Raw genomic sequence first — 15,008 nt, 5'->3', positions numbered from 1 at the left:
AAATACACTGGTTTGTAATAAATTGTAGACCTTATAATAAATCATGGAGGTTTAACGACATGTTATTTTAACAGCATGCTACTTTATAAAGAGGTATTTACTTGATACTTTCATCTTTTGTATTTTTAGAGTAGTTATTTCTAGTAAATTTAATACATAACAGGAAGTTTTGCTTTTTTTTTTTAAAGAAAAAAGTTGCCCTATGTGGAAGGCTAGTCAGAAGCTTTTATTTTATTTTATTTATTCTTTTCACAGTTATCCCTATATTCCAATTCTTCCTGCACAGCTACTGGAAGTTCTCAGCTCCCCAACACCTTTCATCATTGGTGTACATTCTGTCTTTCGCAATGACATTCATGAGCTTGTAAGTATGTCTGGCCAGCTCATTCATCCTCACAGTGTCTTTTGTGGTGCTCAGCTGCAGAGGTTTTCTGTGCTTCAGAGATGTTTGTGTGAGAAATTCATATATATGTTCAAAATATTGTTGTGGAAAGCAAGGCAAGAAATCAAAAGAAGACAAAAGAGAGAAAGCATCAATTCTTTGATAAATGCATTGAGAGTGTAAAGTAGAGGAGGGAAAATATTTGATTCTAGTGCAGGATGGAAAGGAATGCATCCATTTCCAGCTTTGTCATCTATTTGTTGTGAGTTTGAGCATTTCACTTAGGATTTTTGAAATGTATTTTCAGTGATTTTATTTTGTCCTTTTTAAGCTTATGCTTGAAGAAATCAAAGCTGGGTTATGAGTGCTTGGAAACATAATTTTACTTATAGTTGCCTTCACTGTGTTCTTTTGCAAACAGCTGATTAGATATCACAGGTCTCTGAACACAGACCTGAAACATCCAGAAATAAAAATCATTTTTGAAAGTTTGGCCTCGTTTCACTTTCTTTGGTTTACATTCGTTTTCCATGACTAGATTCAGTAATAGGAAGTATTTGGAGTATTTCCTTTAGCAAAAGTATTCTGTACATTGAAGTTAGTACTGGTTTTAATTTGTTTATTTTAACTTATGTGCAGATATACTCACAGCGTGCACTATCAATAACGTGTTTGTCCCTTGCAGTTAGATGTAATCATAGCAGACCTGGATGGAGGAACAATTAAAATTCCTGAATGTATTCATCTGTCTCAGCTGCCGGAGCCACTGCTGCATCAGACTCAAATGGCACTTTCTCTCGTATGTTTTGATACAAACCCTATTTTCCAGCCTCTCGCCACTTTGTAAAAAAAGAAATATAAATTTAAGTATTTAGCTTTCAAACAGATGAGATTTAAAACTGTGATTCATGCCAACGTTCTTGGTTTTAGAAGAGTTCATTACCTGAGTTTATAGTTAATATAACGAATAATACTAAAATGTATTTTTAACTATTTAGGAGATAGGTAGTGATTTTTCCTTCTTAATAATGACTTTTTAAGTAAGAGTATTTGAGCAGCACTGTTACCATTCGGTTTTGCTGCTTCTCTGTTTTTATAAGTTAATTTCAACTGTACATTGTCTTGAAATTTAACAAATTAATTACTATTTAGTCTTAAAAGTTTATTTGTGTGATGCTCCTTTTTCACTATTCAGGAATGATGGATTCTACATTAGGGAATCACCAAAAAACGTAGTTTAGTTTGGTTTTTTACTATCATTATAGTAAGTTAGAAATCACCTTATTTGGAGGCTTCTCAGCAAATCTTTTAATCTTAAAGAGAAGAATTATCTGTCTGTTAATCTGTTTTGGATGAATTGACTCTAAAATCCCTATTGCTATTGATTAACTTTGTGAACTGTAATCAGGGGTTTTGATAACAAGCTCATTTCGAGAAACCTGAAGCTGAGAAATTAATCCCACCTTTATTTCCATATAGTCTTCATAATTTAACTCGGTCTCTTACTTGAGGTACTTAATATCAGTGAATATTACTTTGAGGAAGAAGATTAAAAGTAATTTATCTTTTTATCAGCAAAAAAAAATGTTGTTTAAAAATTTCCCTAGGTTTTGCATCCTGATTTGGAAACAGCAGATTATGCATTCCCTCCCCCACGAACAGCTTTGTCACACTCAAAAATGCTGGTAAGATTTCTGTGTTATGTCTGACTTTCTTAAGTGGAAAACTGTTGAAATTTAAGACTAACTTTCTCTTAAGGATTTCTGCTTTGTGTTTTCTTTTCCATATGCTTTCTAGAATTATTGGTGTAGCAAAGAAATTCATCTTGCCCTCTAATAGCATTCTAATGGGTTAGAAGTTTTATAAAATATATTTTTATTACTGTGGGATCACCTAATTTTATTTTAATACTGCTGTCTGTTGAGTTAAATCTGTGTCTCTGTCTCACAGACCAGTAAAGGTGCAGGATTTTACATGAGTGGAGAAACTGGTCTTTTTCTGTGTTTCTGTAAATGTTAAAATTACTCAGAAAGGTTCTCCTGTAGACACCCACAGGCCTCCACAGAAAAAAACCCTTCAGAAACACTAAAAATGTCATTATCTAGATTTTTAGAGTAAATATGAGTAAAGATAGGAGTGGTAGCTGTGTGAGCAAAACGTAAGCTACTGGTTTTACAAGAATAATGATAATTATTATACATGGTATGGTTGGATATAGTGGGAAAGGAGTTACATGGGTTTTAACCATAAGTAGTTAATTGCCTTTAATGAACTTCAACCTGAGTGAAACTGTATGTCTGTAGTTTAGTCTATAGGAGTGTTTAGAGCTGAACTTGAGTTGGTAGTCCAAACTAAAATCCAAAAGCCAGTTCAGTTTAAGAACACATTTGAGTAGGTATATTTGGAAATGTAAAACTGTAATGTGGTACAATGTATTTGTTTTACTTATTTGTTACTTTAAGATTGGGGTTTTTTCGTTGCTGAAGACAGGGAGTATTATCCAGATTTCATTTAAACTGATGACAGAATTCAGCTAAAATCTCACTTTGAATAGGGAATTTACAAATTAATATAGTTTGTGTCAAAATAAGTATTTTGTTAAATCTGAAAGAAGCAACTGTGTGTTCAAGTAGTCAAAAAAGTCAGGGTACAAATATGCCTGTTAAAATCCTGGAGAGCAGCAGAAAATAGGCCTATCTTATAAGGAGTAAAAGGGACTCCTTACAAAATAAAGTTAAAAATAAAATAACATCAATAATGTTCCAGTGAAGAGTTAAAAGACATCTAGTAAAATATTCCAATAAGACAGTATTCTAGAATCTTATATATACCTTATCTCTTTAAAAAGGCATTACAAGCTTTAACTTACTAGGTTGTATTTACTTGTTAATTATCTGACCAAGTGGTTACCTGGTAGTAAATATAATATTCTTTGCTGTGTATAAAGTTAGTTTGTTTAAAAAGTCCTTTGAGACACCACAAAACCTGAGGTCATAAAACACTTTTTAGGATCTCAGGTTTTTGACATGGCTGAGGTGTGAGTGGGTACCTGAGCTGAGATAAAATAACAGGGTGACACAGCGTTTGATGTCAGTCTTTAATGGCATCTGGGCCAGATGGAGATGTCCCTGCCCCAAGTCTGCCCCCAGCTGTTCACATCATTTCCATTATTCCTGTGGTGTCTGTTTAAGCACTCTCTTACTTAAATAAAACAAACCAGGACTTTAAAGATCTACTATTTAAAACTTTTTAAAGTAACTCTGGCTTATTTTGGCGGCCGTAGATTGGCAAGTGAAGATGTGAGTTGGAAGAGTCCTGGACAAGTAGCTGAGCAAACTTAAAACAGTGTCCTCATCTGGCAGAGCTGCAGCTGATGGCTCTGGTGATGCCTGGGATGCTCTGAGCCTGGGTCCTCCAGCAGCAGCACTGCCACCTTGGGCTCCCATGGTTCCCCTCTGTCCCTGCCCACTCCAATGGCACAGCTTTTGTAGTTCTGCAAAGCCACACTTACTTTAAGGAATAAATCTAAAATAAGGCAAAATAAGGCTCCTTTATTTAGTATCAGCTTTCTCTCATGGCAGTTCATTCATGAGGTTCACCACATGACCACCCCCCTGTTCCGCTGGCATTGCCCAGAGCCTGTGGTGTGGGAAGGACCAGCAGGAGTGGAGGGGTGACCGTGTGCTGAATTTGTCATTGCCATCTGAGGATGAGGCAGGGGAACAAGATGACATTTAAGGTCCCTTCCAACCCTAACCATTCCATGATACAACCTCATATGTGTACAGCTATCTCTGCTTCATGTGCTGCTCTGCTACACTGATGAATTTGTAGGCATTTCTCATATAGTTTTATACAAAGTGTGGAAAAGCTTACAATACAAAAATGTTTTGACAACATATTCAAATACTGCTTACAGGATAAAGAAGTGCGAGCAATCTTCCTTAGGCTATTTGCACAACTTTTCCAAGGATATCGGTCCTGTCTTCAGCTGATCAGGATTCATGCTGAACCCGTAATTCATTTCCACAAGGTAAAAGAGAAGCAGACACGTGTATTTAGTTAGTATTCGCTTGCACTGTGTTATTCCCACAAGCTTGCCTTTTGAACAAGTGGTTTTAAAAAAAATAAATAAAATTATCTGCATGTGATAAGCATGTCATTTTGGCGTAGCAGTATATCAGTGTGTTTTAGTGGGACTAATTACAGGGACAGTGAGGAAATGTAAAGCAAAGTTAACATTTAAATTTAATACAAATAAACATTCAAGGAATCAGTTGTCAAATTTTGAAAACATATGTGTAATAAGAAGACATTGGTTGAAGGTACTAGTTTTCTGTTTTATTACCTATGAGATTTAAAAAATGTGTGCATCTAACTTCCAGTTTTGAATTTAGATGTAAGAAGATACTATGTATAATAAAAGATTTAATTAGAAAGTACCACATACTAGTACAAGCTGATAAGCTGGTGAAAATGTTTGACTGCTAGTACATAAATGGTTGTAGTTTTGATCCTTATAAAATATGTGCATTTTTTTCTGTCTTTGTTGCAGGCAGCCTTCTTGGGCCAGCGAGGCTTAATTGAGAATGACTTTCTAACCAAAGTCCTCAATGGAATGGCATTTGCTGGTTTTGTGTCAGAGAGGGGTCCTCCCTTCAGAGCCTGTGATCTTTTCGATGAGGTGAAAACTGTTTCTGTCTTCCCAATTAAATTATGATGCACCTGTGATATATCAGCATGTGGAAAACTACTGAAATGCTTCTGAATCCTCACTGTTTATTAAATCAAGTTTATACTAATCTTCTCAATTCTCGTTTTCTACTAAGCAGATATTTCTACCTTAAATCCATAAAATTGTGCCCTGCTCATATATATGAAACGAAATAGTTGTGTAAATCTTGGTAATGCTGTTCCTCTTGTCAGGTTTGTAGCTTCATAATACATCACATGTACTAGTACAGAATTATTTTGAGTATTTTAATTGTATTCTGTGAAACATTAACAAACTCACTGAGAAATATTAAATACATATCCAACAATGTAAGCTGAGGCAAACAGTTTAAAATTTTAAAAAGTAATACCATATTTTCACTGTGTTGGCTTTTCAGTTGAATGTAGAGTAAAACCAGAGTTTGGTATTAATTCTGTGTAATAGTAGAAGTAGTACATACAAGAAATGTGATAGGAATGTTTTCAGTATGTCGGACTTTCTATGTTAGGTAGGACTAAAACATCTGGTAACAAAAACTCTATATGAAACTAAAAATGTGTCATGTTCCAGAGCAGCATGACTTTGCACATTTTTTGGTGTTCAGCTTTCTTTGCTTTGTTTCAGTTTAAGATTAACTTTTCATAACTTAAATAGGAAATAACTTTTTTTAGTTGAATTATAAACATTTTTATTCTTCCTTTTTTCAAAAAAAGTTGGTAGCCTTTGAAGTTGAAAGAATTAAAGCTGAAGAGGGCAATCCACCAAAAATGATAAAGCATGTTAGAGAACTTGCTGAACAGCTCTTCAAAAATGTAAGTTTACTATACCTGCTGCACTTGCAGAGTTGAGATGGTAACATTGAAAATTCTTATTTCTGAGATTGATGCAGTATCTGCAAATGGAAATGACAGCTTGTGGTAGTCATCATCTACATTATGGCAAAAGACTTTGAACTTGAATTTAATAATACTGGTTTACTTATAGCTACCGCTGCTTATCACTCTGTTTTCTTAGTGTGTATTCACATAATGTATATAAACTGTTTTTCTCTCTGCTGCAACCTGTCCATGCCAAATACATCTCTTCTTGCCTCTCAGTAGTTTTCCTGTGAAAGCTATACATCCACTGTGGCATAATGTATGCTTTCAGCAGATCTTTCCTGCTGTGTGACCCAGTCCCCATGGTTTGTGTGCTCAGCAGGCACTGCTTACTACTTTATAGCCTTTTTCTTGTACCCTTTGGGTTTCCCACAGTTCCTTCTGGTTTCAGTCTTGCCTTCCTATCATGTGTTTGTGTTACATAGTGCTTTTGTAGAATCTCTTACTCTTCCATTGACAGGTTTTGTTTTGGGTTTTTTTTTGGTTTGTGGGTTTTGGGGGACTTTTGGAGTTGTTTTTTGGCATCAGCTACTCTCCTTCTTCTCACACTTCCTGTGGTTGTTCAGACTCCACAGAGCATTTTCTATTACACAGCCAGTTGACACCTTTGTCATCCTTTCTTTCCTATGGCCCACTTCTCCAAAACTGTGGTTTACAAATACACTTCTATAAAAAAAGCTGAAGAATTACGGGATGTTTGGGAGTTTTTGGGGGGTTCTGTTTGCCTTTTCTGATGATGAGATTTATTTATACTGTTGTGATTGACCTGCTACTTCACTACCACTAATCAATGACTTAACAGGTTTATACTTTTATATTCACTAAGTCAGTGACTTGGGGCATTTAGAAGTCAGATTTCCAGTAGTTATGCATACATCTGTCTTTGACTAAATATTGTGATGAGTGACGTTGCTTCTTGAAGTTATGCCTAGAGCTGCCTGATTTTAATCTGACTGCATGACATATTTTGACATCTTGTTCACAGTTTTAGTAGTCATTGTATTGTATTTAGATGCATGTGAGAGATGAGGTCTGTTATGGAGAGATAATGTTTGTATTAGTCTAGGTGATACAACTGGAAAATCTAGACAAGTTTTTGGCATATACCACTTCAGTAGTTTAAGACATTAGACCTGCATGCCTAATAGCATGTATGTCTGACATGATGTTTGTGCTGTCCAAGGTTAAAGTAACTCTGTTTATTTCCTCTGAGTCTCTCTTCTCAGTGAAACGGATTGTGGAACAGTTATTCTCCTTTTCTGACATTTTCTCCATGCCCTCTGTTACCCCCTGCTGAGACTGTGTTCCCTTTCTCTGCCTTGCTTCTCCTGGAATCTGCTGCTCTCATCCCTCTAGCTAGATTTTTGGCTTTTTAAACTTTATTTGCAGAGAATATATATGGCCAAGTAGCTGGTTTGTTTTGAGTGCTGTTTCTGAAGTTGATGCATTTGTTCTCCTTGTTTCCTTTTGCTCCCATAAATGAAAGTATTAAGCTGCTGTTTGCAAGTTTGCTTCCAAGCTAGTTGTGCATTTGCAATAGAAACCTAATTGATGGAGTATCACTCTTTGTCAGTGGTATGTTAGCCAGTAATAAGGAATAGCATAGAGTCAATTTGGACAACAGTAAATTCAGACGTGATTAATGATAATCCCTGGTACATATGAATGAAGAGATGAAAATATTCTGGTTTGTTTGACTGATTGTAATACTCCTAAAGATATGTGATCCTGTGAATGTTGATAGGTAGTCTTCAACCCTCTGTCTAATGAAGAGATTGACTGTCAAATTAATTTCTGTTCAAGTCCTAAATACTCATTAAGCTGCATAAATCAACCCAAGTTAAGCAGTGATTTTCTTTTGCTGTCTTTCTTTTTGAATTTTGCATGTTGACAAAAATGATTTTATAAAAGCCTTTAACGAATTTGGAAGTATTACAGATAATGAGTCAAAGGTAATATCAACGTGAAATGTTTTATTAATCATCTACATTAGATATTTGGCTTCTTAATCTTTCAGGTATGAGAAATACACAAAAAACCAGTAACATTAGAGTAGACCAGTGGTAGCACTGTGCAATACAATTCGTGGATAACCTTTTGCTCTTGACCTGCAGGAGAATCCCAATCCCCACATAGCATTCCAGAAAGTGCCACGGCCCACGGAGGGCTCCCACCTGCGTGTTCACATCCTGCCTTTCCCCCGGATCAACGAGTGCCGGGTGCAGGAGCTCCTCCAGGAAGGCCTCGCCAGGAGTCAGGGGGCCCCCCCTGCCACCCGGGGGGACAAGAAGTGCGTTGTCCCGGCGGGTCCCCCCGTTGGTATGTTCCCCAACTTACCCATCCCTCATCCTGTCCCAGGAGTTGAACGTGTAATTAGCATGACTACAGTGTGTTGCTCCCAATTTTGTGTTAATACTGTATTTTTAGTGATCATAGTAAACTCTGGCACACAGACTTGTGCATTGGCCTTTGCAGTTTTAAAAGCCATTTTGTATCTGCCTTTGCTAAGAAGTCAAAACATCTGTAGTATGAGGGGCAGAATTGCTAACAACAAAAAAGGGTTTGATCTGAGTTAGATTTTGAGTTGAACTATTAAATTAGGTATTTTCTGCTCACCTAGGTCTGTTGAATATCACTATAGGTTACTTGTAGGACTGGCTGAACCAAACTTTGAACTGTTAAGAGTTTCTCCTTTGCTACTAGTCGAAGGCATCGTGAATTGCTGGAAAAAGGAAAAGAGCAAACATAGCATCTGTCTCAAAATTAATATATCTATATTTAAATAAAAATAACAAATTTTAGTGTCAGAAAAATTCTATTAGTCAGTAGTCATCAGTGTGAATGATGGAGTAAACCAGTACATTTAGTAACCTTGCAGGCCACGTGAAGCTGACAGAGCTTGCAAAACCTTTGAAGGGGGTGGGATTAGAATTCAAATCAGTCTTTAGAAAGTAGAGGTCTTACCACTGGTCTCTGTTGAATTTTGTCCTCCTCTACTGTTTTTCTTCAAATAAGGTATTGCACTTGCACAGACATGATCAGCTGACTAGGCAGCAGTGCTTCAGAAATTAATTTGGGGATTTTAATGACCATAAGGCAAACATGACCCAACTATATCAAGCTACTGCAAAAAAGACAAACATCTTAGTAGGATGTATAAACAGGAGTGCAGTCAGTGAACCCCATGGAGAAATCTTTTCATTGTGCTTGGTAAGGCCTCAGCTGGAGTATTTTTATCCATTTTTGGACACTGGAAGACTGTCTCCATTTTTGGTTCTGTTGGAGGGAGTCCACAAGAAAGCAACAAGAATGACCAGTGGTCTGGAGAATGTGACCTACAAGGAAAGATGGGGAGTTGTTTAGACTGAAAAATAGAAGACTGAGGGAACACATAATAGGAGTCTTCAATTATATCAGAGGCAGTTAGAAAAAGAAGGGGAATAATCTGTAATGATAAGAAATAATGGGTTTAATTGCAGCACAGAAGTAGAGTTATTTGTCAGCAAGATGTGGTAAAATGAGGATTGTGAGGCAGTTGAGTGGATTTTTTGTCAAGCCATGGAGTCTCTGTTATCACAGAACATTGGGAACACATTAGACAAACATGAGAAATAACATAAATAGAGTTGATCCTGTCTAGGGACAGCAGGATGAACTAGATGGCCTCTTGAGGCCCTTTCGGGGCCTGTTTCTCTTTGGATTTATGTAAGAAGAGGATGAACTCTCTTCACCTGCCTTTGCTGTTGACTGTGTCATTGAATCTGTTTCTTATAGAAAAAGGGTGTGTGCTTGTGTTCTGTTGTCTCTCTTTAAAAGGCTTGATGCAACAGAACATTTTCTTTTTATAAAGTTAATTCTTATATCAAAGGGGTTTTGTGGTTTTTTTCGAGGAACAGCTTTCACACTTACATTCCCTGCTGTCCTGTGTCTCAAAATCTTGGGGTATTAGTAGCTCATTATTATGTACAAGAAAAGCATATTCTACGTTAAGATTCTATTCATTTGATACTATAGGGAAAAAGATGTTAGTTTGTTTATTCTGAATTTTCTTGAAAAATCATAGCTAAACTCTGCATGAAGAAAATAATCTTTAGATGTCAGCAAATTAGAATCTAGATAAGAAAACAGGTTTGTCAGGTTTTATTCCATGTTGCAGAATTCTTGTGGTGGTCAACTAAAACCAGTTGTCTACTGCTGCAAAGTACACAAGGCTACATAGTTCAAAATATATATTTTCAAAAATATATTTTTGTATTTCATTTGTATGTTAGAGTTTGTAATCTCTTTGGGCCAGTAGGAATCAAATAGAACAAATAGTTAAGAGAATCCAGTTAAAATTCAGAGCACTCTCTTCTTTAGATAGTATAGGAAAACCAAAGATTTAGGATCTTATGTTCCTGTCTGTATATGCCTACTAATGATATTTGCTTAACAGAGTAAAATGGAGGGCACAGTAATTTTTAATTTTTTTTAAAGAAATTTTTATATTCTTTGTGGCTCTTGGCAGGAGTCATTTTATGGATGCATATTCTTCTTTCTCTTTGTTAGTTTCCATAATGGAAAAAGGAAGCACAGTTTTCAACAGTGCTCAAAGGCTGGAAGTTGTCAGAAACTGCATCTCGTTCATTTTTGAAAACAAATTTTTGGAGACTGAGAAGGTAATAAAATGAAATTTTAACTTTCCCAAATAACCCTCTGTTCTGTAATGAGCAAATGGAGTTGTTATCCTTGACATTCTTATTTCCTCCACATGAAGAAGTTGCCAAGTTTTGTAGATTCTGTCCATGGAGTTTTCAGTTATGGATTCTAGAACAATCACTCAAACTTACATTCAGACCTAATTCTACATATGAAAATGACTGTAAAATTATTTTAAGAAATTTTCTGATTTCTCAGGAAAGTATAACCTGTGTATCTATGAGGCTGTGCAGCTCAAGATAGAAAATGAGCTTTGCTTGATTTACAAATTACAGTTTCAAAATGCACATGGGAAAAGTCATAACAAAATATGTAACTCTGTGTAAGAGTTTTGATCCAAGTAGAGCACAGTAGTTTTTAACATCTTTCAACTAACCGTCACTTGGGAAGGTTCAGTAGTTTTTTTGTCCCTCTGCATGGTAAATTTGTCCTTAGCCAATAGGCTGCCTTTTGTTACTTACCTGTTAACACCATTAAATCGAGTCCAAAGGGCCACAGTTGAGAATCATTGATGTAGTACTTGCTGCATATTTAAAATATTGACTTAAATATTCTATTGGCACTGTTTTAGGATAAACTGCATGACAATCTTGTGTCCTCATTGCTATGAGAGGTATGCCACTTCTAAAGCCATTTGTCATTCATTGCTTATCAGAAAACATGCTGGTTGACCTTGGCAGCGAACTCAAGACCTGGCCTGGCTGGTACAGAACAGAGTGCTTGCTTTCATGCACGATAATCCATTTCTGATTTCACATCCATTCAATGCCTGTCTGTATTAAATGATTTCTATTTCCACATGTAGACGAGAAATCCTCTTTAGTTCATTTGAAAAAAAGTAGGAAAAATTTAATACTTGATAACTCAAGCTAAATCAATGATTATGCAAAAGTTTGATATTCGAAGCTGATGAGTAATTTCCAAATTATTCTTCACTGTCACTTGCAGTTTCCTGATAAAGGAAGAACGATATTCAGTGTGAATAGTGCCATTTAATTTCATTTTCATAAAGTCAGGTGTTCTTCTCTGCAGACCCTGCCTGCAGCTCTGAGAGCCCTAAAAGGGAAGGCAGCTCGGCACTGCCTGACCCAGGAACTTGGCCAGCACGTTAAACAGAACCGAGCAATCCTGGACCATCAGCAGTTTGATTACATTGTGCGAATGATGAACTGTGCTTTGCAGGTACAGTATGGCAAGGCTTTGTTCTTTGATTGTCTTTCTCTTGTTATAATGATAAGCAGAATTGCTTACAGTGATGTGGAGAAGCAAAATAATTAAATTATAGGACCGTGTCCTGCAGTGGTATAGCAGATACTACTTGGTGGTGGATGAAAGATATTTTGTTGTTGAAAGGATAAAGGACAAAACACTCAGATCTGTACAGATCTGCCTGATATGACAAACAGAAAGAAAACTTCCCATTACTAATAATTTAGATACAATCTGGTTTTGGTAGGTATTGAAATGATTTAACTTAATGGCTCAAAGTGCTTTTTTTAGTGAGTAGGTCTTAGCTTTTCCAGGTAATTTTCAACTCTGAGCTCCTAAAATGTGTATCACCCAAAAGTTTGTCGTCTTTGTCATCATATAGTTCAAGAAGAAAGCATTTTCTGCTTCCATGGTTCATGGTAGTAGTTCTGCTTGTCATGATGACATCTTACTTGGTCAGAGACACACTACAGGTGTTTGCAGTTCATTCTCAGTTATTCTACTGATAAAATACTTTGTGCTGAATAAACATCAACATACAGCAGCTACCGATGAGAGCATAATATGTGGATAACTTCTTTTCATTGCAGTAACTGTTCTGGTTTACCTTTCCTTGTTCTCAGTTCATTATCTGAAATATTTTATAGACTTACAAGATTTCAGTCCGTTGTCTGAGAATGTAGTAGTATTTTTCTTAATTTGTAATGTGATCACGTTTGGTTATAACGTGTCCTTTGTTGACCCTGCCTGAGTTATTGTATCAAATTAGGGATTTGATTGAGGCATTAGTATTTTAATCCCAACCTCCTCTAAGCTAAAACCCACTGAAATTGTTTTGCAGCAGTTTGTTGACCCACATTTTTTAAAGGTGAGTGCTAAATCCAGCTTTCACTTAAGTGTAGAAATAAATTTACGTTGACTGAACACACGGTACCTCAGCTCACCATCAAATGCATGTTTTGTTGTCTGTTGCATTTCTTGTTTGTTCACAGTAAGATATTTTTCTCCTGTTGCAAACAGAGTTCAACTTTTCCTGAGCAGTGATCTTAGGCGAAAAATTACCTGCAGGTAGCAGCTGAAAACTGAAGTTGACTGGCTAAAATCATACAGCATGTTCAGTGTGCTTTTTTGGCACAGGCATTGTCCTTTTCCAAGCCCAAAGTTTAGCCTTAGAGTAGGAAGAAAAATTGAAGTTATCTGTGAAACTGTATTTCTCTGCCCAAAATCGTGACTAATGGAATGCTGCACCTGCTGTGTATTCCAGAGTTAGAAATTTTCTTTCAAGCCAGAAAACAGGATTGTCTAGATATGCCATAGATTTTGCTTCTACTTTTTGGATTGTTCCTGGGATAAAACAAACAAACAAACAAACATTTTGTTTTTAGACAAATACAAATCCCCTTTATTTCTGTATCTTAATAGAAAACATAGCTGAAGAAAATGAGGAACTGAGGAAATTTCCTTTGCTGAGGAAAAACATACTGACATCACCTTTTAATAAAATAATAAAATCCAATTTTGCTCTAGAAAAAAAATGAGTTTTTTCTTCCCAGTGGTTTGAAGGCCCAAGAAGGACCTTAGTGTTCAAGAACATGAACGTGTCTGGAGTGTTACTGAAGTTAAAATAGAATTATTTTTTTCCTCAATAAAACTATTGACTCAAAGCATGCAGGGGAAACAGGTCAAATAAGGAGGCACAGTTTTATGCCCTTTCTTTCCCCCCCAACTGTATTTTCATATCTTTGAAAATATGAGATTGAAATTTTCATTTCTCAGGAATAAGCCTGGACAACCTGAAAATATCTGAACTCCTGACACTGGGCAGCTATTTAGAAGAAAGTATTTAGTATATCTACTTCTATGACATGTGAACTGATTTATTAAGATAAAATCATGATTTATAATTTCTCTGTGCACTTTGTTCAAGTGTGTTATTTGAAACAATGTGTATATTGTGACACTTTGGAGCTCCCCTGTATCAGTTCAAGAAAAAAGTACATTACCAAGACCTTACTTAAGTTTGCTCTTGCTGCAGTGGCACTCAGCAAGTCAGCATTTTGCTGTAGAGACATGAGTTCTGTTAGCTGCAGGTCATAAGACCGAGTAATTTAAACAGTGCCTGTTAAAAGACACAAAAATCTAATTTAAGCAATGTAGTCTTAACTGGAGATGTGCTCAAGCTTTAGGGAAATACCACATTAATTATAGTGGAGTTTTTGGGGAGAGTTAGATTGCAGTACAGCTTTAAGACCTCACTGAACTACTGGAATTGTAGAAACTGTCTCAGTTTTACCACTAAACATCACCTGGCTCCCTGCTGGACACGCTGGGTTCAGTGGGGCTGTGTGTGCAGCATTCTGCAAATCTAGTGCAGATCCTTCTGTTACTAGTCAAGATTATTCTGATTGTTTAGCGTCAGGTTTTTTTCTTTTAATAGAATCTATTCTCTTGTTTTGCTGGAGTCCATAAAAACAAAGGGGAGATGCTTTTTAGAGCTCCTGCATGCTCGTTTTGTGCATGATGAGCAGTACCTAAAGAAAATGCTAGTCATAATCCCACCATGGATATTGTTGCTGGTCTCGTTGTATCTGGTGTGACATGTCAGCTACCACAGTGCCTGAGAACAGATTAAGGAAGAGAAATGAAATATTCCTACCATTACTTCAAGTTAATAGCTGTGTTATTTTAGTGCAAAATGACTTAGGCTGTACTGCCCCAAGTGCCCAAGTGGGAGGAAGGGAGGATGGTATTTTGCCAGTTTCTCTGGAGATGGCAAAACTTGGACTTGACACATCTCTGGTGTTTGTCAGCCTGAGCCTCTCAGTCCAAGAAGGGCATTCTTTTGAATATTCTTCTTTCAACTGTTTACAGTCTGAAGGTAATGGGTAGGACCTGCAAATATTAATAGGTCTACAGTCTGTGTAACAGTGCAATAGAGTTTGATATTAATCTGCCTTATTTAGCAGGCAGGCAGCTGTGGTAGACTTGAGGTGGCTTTACAAATACAGTTAAGGTAAGGCATGATGTAGCAAGTGAGTACTGAAGTGTTAAAAACATCCTTTACTGTGTCCTCTTTGGAAGAATTGACAATCTACTGCTGCTGAAATGGAAATGAAAGAAAGATTTC

The 15,008-nt window shown here is 36.5% G+C and overlaps 1 protein-coding gene across 7 annotated transcripts in view; it reads left to right on the top strand.

The window, feature by feature from the left end:
* SBF2 (SET binding factor 2) overlaps positions 1–15,008 on the top strand; it is a 250,825-nt gene that overhangs the window by 144,045 nt on the left and 91,772 nt on the right. For all 7 annotated transcript variants that reach the window (XM_050335954.1, XM_050335953.1, XM_050335951.1 and 4 more), the window contains exons 8-16: positions 256–364; positions 1,068–1,181; positions 1,990–2,067; positions 4,302–4,415; positions 4,938–5,066; positions 5,810–5,908; positions 8,089–8,293; positions 10,523–10,632; positions 11,705–11,854. In XM_050335954.1, coding sequence (XP_050191911.1) covers positions 256–364; positions 1,068–1,181; positions 1,990–2,067; positions 4,302–4,415; positions 4,938–5,066; positions 5,810–5,908; positions 8,089–8,293; positions 10,523–10,632; positions 11,705–11,854 — 1,108 coding nt within the window. The remainder of the gene's footprint in view (positions 1–255; positions 365–1,067; positions 1,182–1,989; positions 2,068–4,301; positions 4,416–4,937; positions 5,067–5,809; positions 5,909–8,088; positions 8,294–10,522; positions 10,633–11,704; positions 11,855–15,008) is intronic.

This window comes from Myiozetetes cayanensis, unplaced genomic scaffold, assembly GCF_022539395.1.
Source record: "Myiozetetes cayanensis isolate MyiCay16 unplaced genomic scaffold, myiCay2020 scf6-25, whole genome shotgun sequence".
Taxonomy (NCBI): domain Eukaryota; kingdom Metazoa; phylum Chordata; class Aves; order Passeriformes; family Tyrannidae; genus Myiozetetes; species Myiozetetes cayanensis.
Note: the sequence above shows the minus strand (reverse complement) of the source record. Positions and strands in the feature narration are given on the sequence as shown.